We start from the raw sequence: 19,199 nt of genomic DNA, 5'->3' as shown, positions 1-19,199 counted from the left end.
ATCAGGATTATAGAACGCAGGGTATCAGTTGTGTAACCTGTAATAAAAGGCAAGAAGATGGACATGATAGGAAATCAAGCTATGGCCTAATAATACAACATTTAGGACGTTCAGAGATGTGTTGATAACCTGTGCAAATAGGTATGCAGTACAGTTTTTATTTCTACAAAATCATTTTTGAACAAATGCATATATTTACATTTGTATCAAATGTGTAGTTTCTACACCACTTGGATCATCCTTGGACTGAAGACAACTGACCACCTCTCTATTGCTCAATTCCTGCTATGAAGATGCTTAATTGTCTCCCAGTGAAACAAAGGGTGAGCTCAAGACCCTATGCTTTGTGCATAAAGCTGTGAAAACCAAAGCCATCCTTATCAAAATAAAATCCTGTTCTCTTACTGACCAAACTGTTGGCCTATACGAAGTGCTGTGACATTTCCCGGCAGGATGCAAATGCTCTGGTGGCAAAGCATTCCATGCTTAAGGCTCCTCCCTTTTTGTTGCTTCATTCTCCCCTTCTCACTAAAGACAACCTTCTCAAATTCAGAAAATTAATGAATACACATCATTACCGACAGGATTTTGGTCTGCTCCTTTCCACTTTACAGTCTACTCTGTAGATTGACTTGCATCACAATTGACTTATCTTCCGCCCACATTTTGTGATATAACCCCTTCAGAGACTTAAAGCAATTTTTGGATTGTAAATTCATTAATTAAATAAAAATAAAATAGTTTCTCTCAAATAACAGCTGTTGAATATCAGAATATAGAGTGGAAAATATTGACTGACATAAATATTGTGTCCTACATAACGTTTGGAAAAATATACTAAGGTCCCAGGAGTAGATTCTTTTGGTAAACAAAATTGATTACACAATATTTATGTTTGCCAATGATATTCTGGTTTTAAACTATTATAATGTTGCATAGTAAACGAATTGTACCTCTGCATCAACCCTTTCCTATTTGAGAGTCAGAAGGTGGAGAGTGGGATGAGAGCTGAGTACTGAGTGATGTCCGGAAAGTGTTGACAAAGAAGTGAGCAAGACATTCGAGAAATTCCTAAAGCTTTGTTCACTCAATTGCTGAGGTTTTCAGATCAACTGCATTTTGACAAATGGTAGCTTGATAACACCATAGCCAGCTCAGGGAATACTCCATAATCAAATGACTTTGGGCTTGAGGTGACAAGTCCAATGTGACTCCCATGAAAGCAGGGCAATTATATATCCTGAGAAACAGACTGTTTACTGCCAGAAGAACTAAGCAGGATGGTAGTAGTGACTGTCTTTACCGTGGAACACATTATCCTTCAGTTCAAGCCTGTTCCATGCCTACCCCACGGTGACACCTGTAGAGTGACTTTGAACCTCCTCACTAATAAAGATGCTAGGACCAGAACTACTAAAGGAAAATGAACAACGATGCTGGACTCCATGTAGCCAACACCCACATTGCTCTTTACTTCTATTCAAAGGGTACACAAGTGGGACTCAGTAACTTACAATTTGCCCCTCCTCAAAGGAGATTTGAAAAAGATGAGCATGCTCAGGCATTGGGGGACCACGTGGCTCGACAGATGATAACTCAGCCCGGAGGAAGTTTGCTGTCATGGTGCTGTTCTATTTATTGTTTGAATGTAAAGCAATGTGAATTAACTCAGGTCTTCCTTTTCTTTACGCCAACACATGGCCGGACTCGAGTCACCTAAGATCCATATTATTCATTGAGTTCCACTGACCACTGCAGCCGTAATCCAGGTGGGAACCATATTTACAGTCTAATTGTGATACCATACATTGTATTGTTTTTGAGTTAACAAAAGATTAAAATGTGAGTGACAAGCAGTCAGGACCCCTACTGTGTCAACCAATCCTTCCGCTCTAAGGAACGAGAAGGCTCAACCACTCTTTCAACTCAAAGGATGGCAAGACTCAACCATGTGGCCTCTGAATCCTTTGAGATCACATGCACACAGGGCTGACAGGGGTCTCCAGTACCTAGTTTCAGATGCATGCTCAGGGCCCAGCCAATTAACATCTAGCATTACACTGTGCCCTTTGGAGGCATACCAATGCGGTAATAAATAAATAAATCAGTAAGATTGAGTTTACATCTGAGAATTTTCAACTTCTTTCTCTTCAGTAAATTAACAGTCATTTGCATGTGAGATTTTAGCTTTACCACTCTTGCAGCCTATCTTGCAGATCTGTATTGCATCCAGTTTCACAATTCTTCAGTAGATTGCCAAAATTCCGCATAGGGCGCATTCTTGTAGCAGTGGCCTTCATTTGCCATGAAATAGCTTTAGGCTGCACACCCGACATACAAGCAGTAAAAACAATCTGGTATTCTACAAGTATTCTACAAATACAATCTTGCAAACTCAACAGAGCACAATTGTTCAAGTGAAACTTTGTTGCAAGGCACTTTTACCCGTTGTCTAAAAACGAAGCCTGATGTATCGCACGCTAAGCATTAACATCTTAGAAAAGAGGCCTGAATGCACAACCACACTCTATGGTCAATAACTGTTAAACTACTGAATATCAACACTAACAATATAGTGGTCCAAGCATAGCAAGTGCATAATATCAAGGGGCAAAATATCAAAAGGTAAGTGCACATAGGGAAGTATAGATTTACTTCTCCTGGCACCACATCTGTGTACCTTGAAGCTATATGTACCACACAGGTACATGTATCTCGATTGTACCCCATCTATTTTGTGATGTTGATATTAAGTTGGCACACATACAAAAGTGCTTTCTACTGTTGTCGTATATATCCTAATCTCTTTGGTTCAAGTTGATGCAAAACCTCACACTGGGAGGAACGACCTTATTTGGGTCTCCATAACTTATTCCTATCACCCTCATTCGTTAATCTCATAAAGAACAGACTGTACTTTTGAGTTGTACTAAATTGGTACTCCTATTTTGATTAATCTTTCATTGATTTTCCTACTTTTTCAAGTTTTATACTTGTTTTGAACTCTCCTCTTTCAAAATACAAAATGTCTTCATTCTCTCATTTAGCTTTTCACTTCACCCTTTATTCCTCTCATGATACAAACAGAATACATTCTCCTAATTATATTTTTCACATCTTTAATGGTTTTGTCCCCAGCTGTCAATTATTGCTAGTTCTACATAGCACTGTTCAGTTTACTGTTGTTCCTCTTATTGCATTACCCGGTATTCTGGATGGAATGCACATTAATCAATGTGCATTCCATCCAGAATACCGGGTAATGCAGACTTTGGTGTTATTGCACCCATTTAGACTTTCAGACACATTTGGAGGCAGATAAAATGGCAGGCACCAGTAAGTAGGTACTACAAGCAAACCCAATTAGCGCATAGACTCCATATTCAATGGTCTCACAAAGAGAGATGCTTCAATCTCTAGTTAAAATCAAGGACGGCGAAGAAACCTCAATCAGCATTGAGGGAGAATCTCTATATATTCAGCTATTAGGCACTGATCTCAAGGGAGAGCTTAGTAGATCAACAAAAGCCTTGGTGTTGGAACTAGGTGAAATGCTTTCAAGGAAAATGAGCTGTTGTGCTTTGCTGAAGTAACTGAGACCCCCGAGCCAATCTTCATAGGTTGCATTATGGTACATTTGTTGTACCCCAGGATTCACTACATTCATTGGGCCACGGAGGTCTTGCCCAAAGTATCTCCATTTTTGACAGGTAAGCCTATACAGAAATACTAGAGAAAGACACACATATTGACCTTATGTGCAGTAATTTCCTCCTTGCACAGTCTGCGCCCTATGTGTCTGCATCGTAGAAAGGTCATGGGGTCAGATTTTAAATCTACACCCTCCCTAGTCAAACAAAAAGAATTTAGGTCTTTACAAAAAACAAGTTTAAGCAAACATCACTGTTTCTGAAACATATATTCTGCATTCAGGTTTGTTTTCTGTGTTAACTACTCCGCTATAACTGAGTATAAGGCTCTGCATCAAAAAAATAACAACAAAACGCAAACCAGAAAACCTTTTTGGAAAAACGTAGGCAGACAATAAAAGGCAATTGAAGTAAGCCTCGAGTTGTAACAAGTACAGTTTGATATAATCCATATATTTGATGATAATACCAGGCGCGGCCAGCATAGGTAAGAGAGGTGGGACGGGGTGGGGTGGGGTGGGTGGGATACGTTGACAGACGACAGGATAGGTAAAAATTTAAAAATAAATAATTAAAACCCCTTAGCGTGCGCTCGCAGCTTTGCTGAGTCCGCGATGCGGCGGGCACAATGTAAGCGGGTTTATGTATTTGTGTATTTAATTTTACCTATCCCGTCGTCTGTCGACAATCCCCCATCCCGCCCGAACCACCGTTCTTACATGTGCCCGCCGCGCCTGGATAAGACTGAATTTGTTAGACCCTTAATTGTAGAGAAATAATTCATGAAAATGTTATTTGGTAAGGAATAGCCTGATTCAGTGCTCTAATTAATTTAGGCAAAATGCTTACTGACACGTGTTTCACTCTGGTGTGCAGTGGGGCTTTTTCAAGTCGTTTTGTTATTACATATTTCTGGACATACGTACCACTGTAAGAAGTATTAGTTTTATCAGTGTCAGTTCTATTTTGCAGATTTATGCAATTATCCATATAATGGTAGGTCAAACCAGTGAATATTCTATCTACATGTACATGTTCTTAATGTTCCTAATTAGGGCCTCATTATGAGTTCTGCTGTAATCCAAGTTACCAGTTCCATCAGAATTATGAGGTCTACAGCAACTCCAGCAACTGGAGTGGTTCACCAGTAGATTTCGACCTGTTCCAATCAGTCACACTCTCCAGGTGACATACCAAGCAAAAATATACAACTACTGGTCACAAACACAGATTCCCATGTGTTATTTCACAAAAACTTGGAATGGGCAATTGTTCTGCTACCCTTTTAAATTACTGATGGACCTTGTATCAGTACCTCCAGGTGAGGGAATACCGGCTAATATCTCTCTGACTTGTAATGGACCTCTTATGTTCCCAAAACAAGTCCTATTGTACTTAGGATTAAGTTCTTCTTCATTTGAGCTGGTGGTTGCCAGTGGGGGTCACTAGTTCTTCTTTTTGGGGGACCAGCACTTATTTTTTCTTTTCTGACATTTTCTGAGAGCATGGGGTAAATTGAAGACTATGCAGTCTTGGTATTCGGCATGCTAACATTTAATAATGCTGATTGTACGCTTCTCAGCAGAGATTTAAGCACTAGCATTCATTTTTTTTTTTTACAAATTAAGCGCGAAGTGTTTCATATTGAATTTAAATCCTGTCCATTGTTTTGATCCCACACATATGTGGGGTCGATATTTTGGGGCATTATACCTTTTGCATTCAATGTTTTCAAATGCTACCCTTTCAACACTACCTCATTTTATGTACCTCTTTTGAATAGTTTATGATCAGGTAGTGACACATCGCTCGTGATTTTTAGGGGTGTACAACTGCATCGGTGTTAACACATCCAACAATCCTTGAGTGAAATGCTACATTACAATTCATATGCAACAATGCTACAAACTGAGACAGAATTTTGAAGAAGCATGACATACCACTCACATGTAAATATCACGACAAAGAATACGTCTTGACTCTGCTTACCTACTGAGTTATCACTTAAATTTGCTTTGATTCTCTTTTCTTCAAGCAGCTCATCTTTGGTGTTTAATGCTGGGTAAAGACAAGCTACAAGATCACATGTTGAGGGAAGTGCTTGTGTGTCAGTAGTTTTATTTTTCACACTATTAACAGTGCTTGTCTTATCTGGTTCCTTCTCCCTGTTAGCTGCTCTGGAGAGACGCATAGAAGATCTGCGAAAAGATGAAAAAGCTTTGCTCCCTCTTCTCCTAGCAAATCCGGTACTCGACTCACTGCTGCTTGTGCTGAATGAGTGGTCTTGTGGGCCAGAGAGTCCACTAGCATTGGGCTTCATAGAAGCCAACCTATACTTTACGTTTGGTGCCATTTCCTCCTCTCCACTGGGATTATCACTAGCATAGTCAGGGTCAGATAGATCTAAATGTCTGTCGGTGGCACCAAACTTCTGAGGTGCATTTTTGATGGGATATTGATGACATTGAGATTTAGGATCGTCCTCACTGTCCAATGATGTGCTGTCAGAATCGTTCACATAAACCTTGGCATTTGACCTGCCATGGCCACCATCCCCACTTTGCTTCTCTTTGAGATAACCAACAGATCTGCTATTCTTTTGCCTCTGGGTGCCTCTCAGATACATGTTAGGCATTTTTACAATTCTGTCATTTATCTTCATAAAGCCAGCTGTGCTGTCTTCAGGGCATTTGTCTTCAGAGGTATCAGGTGCATTTTTACTTTCAGTCACTGGGGCAACATTTTCCCTTTCAAGGGGGGTTTCCCAATCTATTTGTTTTGAAGGACCTGCTTCTGATGTGTTCAACTCTGACTTGCCTGGTGAAGATTCAATTTCATTTATTCCATGACCATTATCAGGTTCATCCATTTTTTGCTGTCCCCCACTGAGCTCTTGAGAAGGTATGTTTGCACTTTTAAAATCCACCAATATGTTAGAGTTGAGCGATTCTCCTGGAGAATGAGAGCTCTGGTCAGTATCTTGTTTCTCATCTCCTACAGCTTGAGATAGATCTGCTTCCTCAGTGAGCAACTCCTTGCTTTCAGTGTGCTGTGCAAGAGATGGCAAGGTGGTAGCATCTGTCATGCTGTCTCTTCCTGATGTTTCTTCTGCTTCTTCTGCTTCTTCACCACTTCCAATTGTGCTGCTTTTGGCTGCAGTGTTAGAGGAATCATTTTCCTTTGTAACCACCGTTACAGGGCTACTCGCCTGGCGATGGAAATTTGAATACTTCCTGAGCTGTGCTTTTCCTGTTTCATGAACATTAGGTAGGGAAAGTCGATGGAGGCCATCAAAGCTCACTCGCCGAGTTATTCGTACAGAGCGTTCGTCTTTGTTTTCCTTGAGATTATCTTTATTTCTTTCAAGCCGACTCATTCCTTCTCTGCGTTTTAAAAAAGCCCTTTGCTGAGCTGTTTTCTCTGCCCAAGTGTTCTGAAACAAAGCACACATTAGGGAAAATATATAATGAATATTGCAAAACATTATGCTAATTAGATGCATACTATTATATACGGCCATTTTAATGCCCTATTACGTAATCAATGGATACCGTTATCATTCTACAACAGTTGTGTGATGTGCTTTTTTTCCCCTTGGTAGATACTACTTTAGTATTACATAACTTCCAGTTTTTAGTCTCCCCTTTAGAACTTGCTGTATGACTGGCCTTGAGGCCAGACGGAACCATTGACGTGGCAATGAAAACCCATGCCATTAGGTCCACCCTCTTATGTCTCTCCCTATTACTGCTGATCCTTATAAAGTAGTTCAATGCACAGCATTTTAATTTCTCCTCTCCTTTGCAAATAGCTGTTTTGAGTCTTCCATATTCATTGTCTTCTACTCTATTTCAAGAACTATTTTGGCGTTTCCCCAACACAAAACAGTGCAATGTATCGCAAATAGCAACAGTGGATCAACTTTCATGAGGAAAATTAATACTACAGTGTAGGTCCAAAACACTACTTTCACTGTCGCAGGCTTATCTGTTTTAGGTAGAAAATGACAGTTTGCAGATTACATTACTAGTACTGCTAACATGGGAAAGGGACCACCTACAAAAAAAGAAATTAAACAACTATTTGTAATAGTTATTAATAGTCCAATTCAATGAAAAGTCAAGACTTTTATAAATATTAAAGAAAAGAAAATTTTAGAAAAGTTCCCTTTACCTGCCTGAGCCATCAGACGTTTAATCAGCATAAGCCTCATGTAGCTCTCAGCCTGTGCTCAAGTATTGGATACGTTTGACTGAGATGTGGAATGCCTTTCAGGAGCAAACAATCATCTAACCTGAATGGCCAAAGATAAGTTCTCTGAGTTTAGCTTAACAGAATATGCAGGGTGGGGGCTATGGGTCTCCTTTTCACAGCACAGTGTCAAATCCTGCTTGATAGGTCTGTTGAGATACATGTAATATTTGGGACACACTTGAAAAGTAGAGAAGAGGATGTCAAGACAATTCTTGTGGATTCTGACTGGTTGTTGAACGGCCTTGGTTTTGTCCTACCAGACATCTGTCTCTTGGTATGCTGTGGGTATAGTGCCTGCCTCAAACTGGGTTTTAATGTTAGATGTGGGAGGACACTAGAACTACCATAGTACGCTCTCCATTCACACCACTAGCCCTCAGGTTTAGTGTGGCCTAAGTACCAACATTTTGGCCCTGTTTGCAGTAAGGAAAATAGCAACTACTGAAAAAGTGGGTAGGCTGGCCCTGGAAAATTTAACCCCATTGGTTAGGAAGTGCCCAGGAGTAACCCCCACCCACTAGCTAGTATCAGGCACAAATATGGCACCTCCAGGCACCCACTTCAGAATACTTCTAGGCCTAAGGAAATAAAAAAGAGAAACGGATCTGCTGTTCGTGGTCTGAGAGGATCCCTAAAATACTAGATCTGCTTCCCTTGTACCCAGGACAAAGAAGTGGACTCCAAGCATCAGTTGGCTGACCTCCTATGTTACTACAGGGAGACAACAAGCTGCAAATGCCTTTTCCAGGAAATACACTGCTGACCACTGCCAACTGGATCTGGACTGGACCCTGTTGTTGGCCTCTGTCCTACACCCTGTAAGTGCCTCACCAGAGGTCCTGAGGGCCTTAGAAGTGTACTTCTATGGCTCACTGAGATTTAAAAGCGAAAATCAGAAAGTAAAACCTTTGACTAGGATCAACCTCGTTGGTGTATTAGACCGGCGCCCCATCGTGGGCGACCTCAAATGACGCCTAGGTCATGGTCTACTGCGACCATTGACTATCATTGGCACTTTCTGCTTTTTGGTGTTATTTTTACCTAAAGGTTTACAAATTCATACTTATGGTTCCTCTTATGGAATTGTTTGTCATTTTGGTGTCATTTTGTCTATTATATTATACAATATTTTTTCAAATTTAGTTTATTGTTTTCCACTTGGCACAATGCCCTAAGTTAAGACTGTCTGCTCAGTGTCATAGCTAACAGGGAGTCGAGCTCAGGTTAATTTAGTAAATTTGAGGGTTCATCCTGACAAGAGTTGTGTTTATTCTTTAAAGTGGACAGTCACCCACCCCACATTTTAACCCAATTTCCTACATTAACAATGTGCATGTCAGCTACAGAGAAGTACTATATGAAGTAAGATAATAAAAATGAGCAAAAAAACAGCTTGTGGTCACCAAACGAGAATAAAGAGGGGGAACCAAATATTATAAACTGCATAGGTAGAAAAGTCAACGGAGATACAATGACAGTGACTAGTTGATATGGACATATGAGTCAGTCCTGGAGAAAATTGATTCATAAGGCACAGAAAGTGAAAGAAAGACAGCAAATGCAAAATAACTTTGAATATTTTTAAGGAAAATGAATGCCTGAACGTTTTTCTTCTTTTATAAAAACAATAACAATTGCAGACAGGAATTATTCTTTAAACTTCCCTCTGGTTTCTGGTACTTTTCTGAGCCAATCGCCTAGAAAGCTATGCCAACAAACACTTAAAACAGCTTGTCAGTGAAAACAATCTTCTTAACAATCTCCAGTCTAACTTTGCACCAAGATTTAGCACTGAAACAATAATTTTGCAAATCATTAATAACCAGCTCTGCATCCCGAGTAATGGCAATTCCTGTCTGTCGACACTTTTGATACCAATTACCATGAAATTCCCGTTCATACTGTAAAAGACCACATGTGTTTCAAAGACAAGGTGCTGGAAAGTTTTAAACCCAACCTTCCATCTCCAACCCTGTTCTTGTACTACAAAGGTTCCTCCAAGGATTTGTTCTAGCATTCTTTAACCTCTAACTTGAACCACTTGTGATTTTATTATAGCCTTTTAGCTTTCTGCCGAGTACTATACTGGGTATTCAAGGCCCTGAGTCAATGTTATAGGCCCGAGCCACAGGCTCAGACAGGGCCTTTAACAACTGGTATAGCCTGAAGCAGAAGGTTTATAAGGCTATTGGAATATTCCACTTACTACAGGTAACAGGTAGATTGTTCTAAATTAAATACAGAGAAACATAAAAGCAAACATTAGAATGGTGGAGCAGAAGGCTTGTATCAGCCCTTACAAACCCGGAGCATTCCATTGTCTTCAGTGGAGCTCTCAACATTCCAATGTTCTAATAAAAGTTGTGGCATATTGCACCACCAATACTCAACTATTTTGGATAAATAGGATTTGATGTTTGCTCCTTTGAACACACAGGAGGATCCAAGCCACAGGGTTGCAGTAATAAAACATGCTGTTTTTAAGGACAAGCTTCATAGCTGCCAAGTTTCTCATTTCCATTGCGACTAACTGCTCCAGCTCAGGTTTTATCTTTGCATTCTGGGACATATATCCCTGTTTTATAATGGAATAATCAAGGCTACAAGCCCCTCAATGGAAATAAAAACTCCAAAGTGAAGAAGCTAGAAACCTTAGGACCTGGGGTGCTTAGCAGTAGTGTATTCAGGTGAATGTTGTCATGCAACTAAATATTAAAAGAATAAATTGATTCAAAGATTAACATAAACAATACCTAAACCCTTCTTTGTGGTATTTTCGGAGACCCTTACTTGGCTGTATCTTGTTATAACAATAACTAAATTAGAATGGGGTATTTTTTTTATTCTGCAGTCCGTTGAAGTGACTTGTGATAAAATTCTACAACGTTTGCTTCAGTCTACAGGTGACGGGTCTTAGCAAATTGTTTTATAGATCTTTATGAGTTTGCAAAAGAAAATATTGCTGCTTCACACCCCCTACCTTTCACATTTGCTTCAATTTATCGCATTGCAATTTCTCTTCCTTCTTCCACTCTGTATTACTTTTTACACCTCTATCCACATATGTAGCTACCCATCTAGTTTTCATATACACTTAAGCTTACTTTATTGCAATTTCTCTTCTTTCTTCCAGTCTTTAGTACTCTTTACTCCTCTATCCACTGATGTAGCTACCCATCTAGCTTTCACATTCACTTAAATTTACTTTAATGCAATTTCTCTTCTTTCTTCCAGTCTTTAGTACTCTTTACTCCTCTATCCACTGATGTAGCTACTCATCTAGTTTTCATATTCAATTAAATTTACTTTAATGCAATTTCCCTTCTTTCTTCTTCTCTGTATTACTCTTTACTCCTCTGACCACTGATGTAGCTACCCATTTAGTTTTCATATTCACTTAAATTTACTTTAGTTCAAGTTCCCTTCTTCCTCCCTCTCTGTATTAATCTTTATTCCTTTAGCCACTGATGTAGCTTGACAGTAGTCCTAATTTGCACTTTCTAGTCATGTTTTTGTGTCCGCTATGCTCATTTTGCAGTAAATCTGTTTCAATATGCCTCATCTGTTGATATTTCTCCTGAAGGTTCCTAAAGTTGGCAACAATCAGGTTTTTCCTGGATACCTATATCGACTAGACTTGGTTCACTCTAGGCTCACTGTTCTGCACGTATTTAACAGTTTCCACAGTCTGTTCAACTGAATTTGCGCAGAGCAAACATTTTTTCTAGCAGCATTTTAGTAAAGTGGGTATATTTACTGTTTTTCCTCCCAGCTGCGCTGTCCTTTGGTAAGAGCCCAGGAACTCGTCTATCTGTAAGTGTGTGATATAAACATCCATTCATTGTAAGACAGTGGACAGAACTTTAACAGTACATGTAAAACTCGCCTAATGATCTTGGTTCATTATTTAATTATATTGAATTTGAAGTTACAGGAAGCATTTTATGAATGACAAGAATGTAAGTCTTAAGTAACAAAAACTAAATAATTTCCAAATATGTATGGAACTACGGAGATTCAGATGCTTAGTATTTTCAAGCTGTACAAATATTCTGAGTGTAACTAGTGCCAAGCATTGTTGTTTTATTAGGGCTAATGTACAGTTCTAAGTTGAAACATTTAAAAAATCTTAACAATTTAAAAATTAAACTTTTTCCATATAGACTTCGAGCAATGACACACATGGCACACTCTGCAAGCAGATATTGGTGAATTATATTGGTATTATTTGAGAGCATTGTCAATAAAGAAATGAGAGATGTAAAGTGACTACAGTTATAATCTATAGATCCTCTACATTCGCATTTCGCCTATCTTTGGCCCTAAGAAATGATTACAAAATGTATAACATGTAAAACTAAGGAAGGAATTCTAGGTAAGCTTCAAATTCTTTTAAAAATAATTTAAACAGGACCCTATCAGCGTCTCCTTCCTGGAGTCCCTCTATTCTTCCCTTCGGGATGACCTCGCCACAATGAAGAGCGACCTCCAGGCCGATCTCCGGGAAGTGCGCCGTGATGTGGACTCCTTAGGAGAGCAAGTAAACACAGTAGAGGAACATGAAAAAGGGCAGGATGAAGAAATTGAACATCTCCAACAAGAGGTCATCCGTCTGAATGAGCAACATCTAGACCTGCAGGCCGATACCGAGGACCAGGAGAACAGGTCCCGGCGCAACAACATTCGCATCAGTGGTTTGGCACACGCTGATAGTGCGGGCGATGTCGAGGCATTTGTAACAGGCCTTTTCCGATCCATCCTGGGAGAGTCCCCGGAGTTCTCAGTCAAACTGGACCGCACACACAAGGTGGACCCTCGAAGATCGGCCTCTGCGCCCCAAGTGACCATCCTAACTTGCGTTCACGATTTCCAATTTAAAGAAGGGATCCTTCATGAATCAAGGCGGAGCCCGGACTTTACTTACCAGGGTCAGAAACGCCCATTATTTCAGGACTTGGCCGCTTCCACGTTGCTCAAATGCAAGTCCTTCCGACTGATCATGCTTCACCTCCATGAATCAGGCATAACATATTCCTGAGGACATCCGTTTCGGTTGATCTTTTCCTATAAAGGGGAGCTGAGTCAAATCCACTCACTCCAGGCAGCCTACAAACTTTTGGGCATTGATGAACCTGCGCCGGAACAGTCCAACCAGAATCAGCACCCCCGTCGGTGCCGCAGCGGCCATGGATGGACTACTATCAAGCCCCCGAGTCCAGCAATGCGCCCGATCCAGACATCATGGCTAAAGAACGGCAAGCAGTACTATCGACTCTCACTGGGGCATCCTCGGAGTGAAGCACGAATTCTATTGCCCACATATTGGTATAGTATGGATACACCCTCGCCTCCGGAGGATGATGTTGCAAAATTCTCATATGCTTTTCTGGTTTGAGCGGGGAGCTTTGGGCCATGAGTACCTCTTCTTTGTTTTACTAGGACATTGACTTTGACCCTCTTGCTTTATTTTTATGTTACTGTTCTTTATGTTGTTGGGGTCTCCTCCCCCATGCTCTGATTCTCCTGTCATGCGCATTGGACCACAACCTAGGCGTGGGGTCAGTATTTCCCTGGGGATACCTCGCAGTTAGGGCGCCCTTAACTCAGCCTATCTTTACTAGTCCGCACCACATATCTGGGTCCTCCTTCCCCTACTGCTTTCCTCTCCCACGCTTGGACAGCTTCTTATGTTAATCTCCAGCAACCCTCCTGACATGCATTGGTTCCCCGAAATAGATAGCTTGTCTAGTTTGCGATCTCCGGATGCGCGATTCCCCCCCTCCCTCTGGTGTAGATGAGTGTTAAAATCCTTACTCTGAATGTAAAAGGGCTAAACAACCAGATTAAGTGCAGAGCTATCCTGTTTTATTTAGAAAACTCTGGGGGCCATCTTTACTTGTTACAACAAGCCTATCTGCTGTCTGGTGACACTCACAGAATATGCTCTAGGGCCTTCCCATACCAGTTCTAGTCCTCCCTCTCTGCCAAGAGGGCTGGGGTGGCCATCCTTGTTGCGCGCACATTTCCTGGGAAGGTGGGGGCCAAGGTGTCTGAAATTAATGGGAGACTTCTGGCGCATTCCGTAACCATCGGGGGGCATACCTTAACTCTGGCCACTGTAGGCTCCTAATGAGGGCCAGGAGACCTTCCTACACACAGAGATTGACGACCTTACCTCCACCTTAGATTGGCAACTCCTCATTAGGGGTGACTTGAACATCCTGTTCAATGGTCAACTTGACCGTTCCGCACAACGACAGGGATCGACAGGGGCTCTCTCTGCAACACACAGACAATGGCTGCGGGACCTGGGATTGGTAGATTTGTGGCGACATCTTCACCCTCATACCCTTGACTACACATTTTAATCTCACGCTAGGGGGATGTACGCCAGGCTGGACTACTTCCTAATGACTCGCTCTCTCCATCAGATGACACAAACTGCAGCTATTGAACCACAAGCACTCTCAGACCATGCAGCCTTGACCACGACACTACTGTTCCCCTCCATTCTCAGACCCCCATACCCTTGGAAACTAAGGGATACACTTCTCCACCGTCCTGAGGTGGTTGCGTGGCTCACGAAGACACTGGAAGACTTCATAGCTATAAACGACACACAAGACACCTCTATTAACTCCCTCTGGGAAATGCTCAAACTAGTGACGTGGGGTGACTTTATAGCTACGTCAGTTGTAGACAACAAGGCGCGCAGGGAGAAAAGGAACGATCTTTCAAAACAGGTACTAGAACTTGAGGGGATTCACAACTGGATGGGGGCTCCTCGTATTTGGAGGAAGCTGAAGGCGGCCCGGGCACACCTGGCTAGCCTCGACCTGGACAGAGCGGAATACGCTGCACTTCGTTTGAAGCACACATTTTATATCGGAGGGGACACATGTGGATGATTATTAGCTCACAAACTACGAGCACAGAGGCAGGAGGCGACAATCCCACTCCTATGGACAGGCGAGGGTGTTGAACGCACGACGGGCGAGAACATTGCAAACGCATTTGGGGACTTTTACGCCACCCTATATACAGCGCAGCCTCTGCCCGAGCAGAAACCTCTCCGGTACTGTCAGAATGTTACATTGCCAAGGTTGACAGCAGACCAGGCAGCGACCGTAGACTGCCCCATTAGACTAGAGGAAGTTATCTCGGCCATAGCTCAACTTAAACTTCATAATTCCCCCGGCCCGACGGGTTCACCGCCCTTTTTTACAAAACATTTTGCTCCCTAGTAGTTTCCATACTGACGCGACTTTTTAATTCTATCGATGATACCAGGGGACTACCACCGAAGATGCTACTGGCATCCGTGGCAGTATTGCCCAAACCCGGGAAAGATGACAGATATTGCGCCTTATGTAGGCCGATCTCTCTTTTAAATATTTATTTTAAGATTTTTACAGGCATTCTCGCAGCCAGGCTGGGATCTATGATGCCGAGATTAATTGACCCTGACCAAGCCGGCTTTGTTGCCACTAGGCAGTGTAGCGATAACACCAGGCGCCTGTTACATCTCCTGGATAAGTTCCCTCGCCAATCAGTAGAACGAGTTTTTCTCTCGACGCAGAGAAGGCGTTCGTTAGGGTTCACTGGCCCTTTTTGGAAACTGTTCTGGAGAGATTTGGGTTTGGGAGCCGTTTTTGCCACTGCGTTTTTAGCAGCTGTAGTCACCCCTCTGCTACTGTCAGAGTGAATGGTCTTACTTCGACACCCTTTCATATCACTAGAGGCACGCGCCAGGATTGCCGGCTTTCCCCCCTCCTTTTTGCCCTTTATATGGAGCACCTAGCCCCATGCATACGACCGAACCAACTGATCCAGGGAATCCTCTTTGGAGGCGAGCGCCATACCATCAGACGATGTCATTGCTACGCTTGAGTCCCCCCTAACCTTCGTACCAGCGTTTTTAGCCGATACAAGGTTAACATGTCCAAGTCCCAGGCTCTGAGTTTCTCACTGATGCAGGCCACCACCTCGGCCTCGACCGAAATATGCCCCATCCAGTGGGACCAAAAAGTCGTACCGTATCTGGGCATTTTGCTGTCTACCTCCGTCGCAGAGACAGCTTCCTTGAATTATTCTCAAATGCTGCGACAGACAAGACAGGAGCTCAAACGGTGGCGACCGCTCAATCTTTCATGGCTGGGCAGAGTAGCGGCCCTTAAAATGAATATGCTTCCCAGGGCCTTATATTTATTCCAAACCGTTCCTATAGATCCTCCTCCGGGCGTCTTGAAGCAGCTGCAGTCCGATTTTAACGCCTTCATCTGGGCAGATAATAAAAGACCACGAATGACCAGAGATCTGAGTTACAGAGCCCACGAAGAAGGGGTGTCGGGATCCCTGATCTGGACCGCTATTATAAGGCGATGCAATTGCGGACCCTATTTGAATTAGGTTCAATCGGCGTTTGAGAAGCATTAGCTCTTCATGGAGCGGGCACTCGTTGGGATAGCTCTCTGGAAAGTCCCTTTCTCCACAAGACCGGTAGGCCCCTGGGGCTTTACGGCTCTCCTCTGACTCATGCTACATTGAAGGCTTGGGACACGCCTGCTACCCGCCACGGATTAACGACATTCCCTTACTCCCATTACCGAAAATCGAGACTTTTCCCCGGGCCTTGACAGAGATGCAATTTGACACTGGCATGAGGAGGGTCACAGATCTGCAGGGCTTTTCTTCGATGTCGAGGGCCCTCGCTCTTTCGTGGATTTTAAATCCGATTTCTGTATGCCCGAAACCGAGCGCTCCCATTACCTCCAAGTATGTCACAGAGTCATGCAGCCCCAAGTTCGCCCAGGAGGGGAGCGGCATCTCACTAAATGTGAACGTTTGCTGCTCTCCAAACGCTCCCCAAAATGCCTTATTAGGGAACTCTATCACATCCTACGCCCCCCTGAACAGGTGGATCACTCGGCAGGTCAACGACGATGGGAGCAGGACCTGGGCGGACTCTAACCCCGAAAGAATGGGCAGACATTCACTACAGAGCCCGACACTCTGCACGCAATACCAATAGCATTGAAACAGCTACTGAAATCATGACATACAGGTACCTGACACTGTCCCGACTTCATAAGTTTGATCCTGAAAGTTCCCCTACTTGTTGGAGGGGCTGTGACACCGAAGACACTCTGTTACACTTACTATGGGTTTGCCCTCTTCTCACTACCTGCTGGGCACAGGTGTTGGACGAGATAGATAGCCATTTTGACACTACACTTCTGTGCTTTCCCGCGTATGTGGTCCTAGGGGTATCTGATAGACTTACCTCCCCCTCAAGTCACGTAAAGGCAGGCAATTGGGCATAGCTCTAGGAGCGGCGCTACAAATTAAACTTTCACATTGGGGCACTGATACCATACCCAACATACAAGGATGCCTACATCGCTGGTGGTATGTTCTTGGCATGGAACGCATAACCTTTTCCCTTCAGGGGGACGGGGATTCCTTTGCAGAGATGTGGCAGCCTTTTGTCTCCCTGTTGTGCACGGAACTCCGTGAGCTGTCCTGCCCTAAGTACCTGAGGCTATTGCGTCTTCTCGAATTGAGTCACACAACCAATTAGATAGTATCATTTCATACGGGGGAGGGCTGGGTCTGTTTTTACTTCGTGGTCCAGGCACCTACAGAGGGGGTGGAGGCTGGGGGGGGAGATGGGGGAGGGTGAGGGTGGGTGGTGAAATTTTTGTCTATGTTATTTTGATGCTCTTTGAAGAACAAAGGAAAACTGCCGGCCTATGTGTTAGGCTACATATATCACTGCATCTTGTTGGTAAATAACTCAATAAAAATATTTCAAACTAAAAATAATTCAAAGTGAAAGGCACAATCCTCCCATCACAGTCTCTTTCAGATTTTGTTACTACCTTTATGATGGCAAAGTCTGTAGGCACTACATTCAGAAAATGCCATCCCCTCGGAGCCAGAATGCAACTTCATCATTTACAGTGAAATTGGTGGTTTACTAATCCATTGTTAATAAAGGTGAGGGTGCATTAACAAATAGATAATCCACATAATAGTGGAGCCTGTATGTGGAGTCGGGACAGTGTTGACCTCAAGAATAAATGAGGCAATATATCCCTAAAGACAAGTTTTAAAAAAGCATTGGAAAGATACAGTCAATAAGAAAGAAAGAACTGGAAAAAGGAAATTGAGATTAATAATTTTAGGCATACCATGAAGGTTTATTAAAATATTAAAGTACAATATAGAGGTCACAAATATAGCTCAGTTCCATAAATCAATCAGAGGACATAAAGAACAGTTGCAAAAAAGATCCCAATAATAACAATAGATATGATAATGAGCAAGATCAGAAAAATAGCCCAAGTTCAAATTGTGCACCAAATCGACAAGAAATCGGGTAGCATTCCTAGGAGAAAGCAGACCCAAAAAGATCTGGATCACCGCTAGTGTGAGGGTCTTGCATAATACATTTTATCATAGAAAGCAATGAAGAATTGCACAGTCAGCATCTTTTCAACAACACATCACAGTTCAGCATATTACAACTTCACATAAACCTACCATGTTAATATTATCCCCTGGTATGAATATATTGAACTCTTTCTGACCAACTGTTGTTGGAGAAGGCAGAAGTAGAACAAATGTTTTACAGTAAACAATAGAAAGACTCATGGATGTTCTGCCTACAGGGAGTGAGCAGGTAGTGCGTTGAATGTAGCAAAGGCTTCCTCCAGAGTTGTTCGCGAACAGCATATCATTACCAAACAAACAGCGCACATTTTGCTGCATGCAGAGTGAAAATTAGAAAATGTAAACACACAATGATTATTATGAGACTACAGCCATATTATTCAAAATGGAGACGAGGGCTAGTTGAGGCCTAGTTAAGCATAGGCCAGAAAAATGTATTTCTAAACATCTTAGGGGCAGATTTACAAGCCCCTTGCGTGACTTTTGCGCTGCAGTTGCGTCACTCTTTTGATGCAACAGCGGCGCAAACAATGCGGCCTATTTACAACGTGAGGTATTTAGGGAGATGCGTCACGTTGTAAAGCCCTGCGTCACATTATACCTGCGTCAGGTATAATGTATGCAGGGTGGGCGTTCCCACGCAGGAAGGCCTCGTAAAAGTGACTCAGTGAAATCTACAAGATTTCACTGCGCCACTTTTAGGACGCCGCTGCGTCAAAACCTTACGCCTGCTTCAAGCAGGCGTAAGTAGTGACGCAGTGTAGTGGGAATAGGCCTCAACACGCATTGCTGGAGTTGCGTCATGCTTGCGACTCGACTCCACCAAATGCGTGACTTTTC

At 42.6% G+C, this 19,199-nt stretch overlaps 1 protein-coding gene across 2 annotated transcripts in view; it reads right to left on the bottom strand.

Annotated features, from left to right (window-relative positions):
* LOC146817881 (uncharacterized) overlaps positions 1–19,199 on the bottom strand; it is a 415,767-nt gene that overhangs the window by 141,165 nt on the left and 255,403 nt on the right. For both annotated transcript variants that reach the window (XM_085611368.1, XM_085611369.1), the window contains exons 8-9: positions 11,662–11,715; positions 5,640–7,083 (exon numbers count right to left, since the gene is read on the bottom strand). In XM_085611368.1, coding sequence (XP_085467494.1) covers positions 5,640–7,083; positions 11,662–11,715 — 1,498 coding nt within the window. The remainder of the gene's footprint in view (positions 1–5,639; positions 7,084–11,661; positions 11,716–19,199) is intronic.

The sequence above is a fragment of the Triturus cristatus genome, chromosome 6 (assembly GCF_964204655.1).
Source record: "Triturus cristatus chromosome 6, aTriCri1.1, whole genome shotgun sequence".
Classification (NCBI taxonomy): Eukaryota; Metazoa; Chordata; class Amphibia; order Caudata; family Salamandridae; genus Triturus; species Triturus cristatus.
This window is presented reverse-complemented; position numbering and strand designations above follow the sequence as displayed.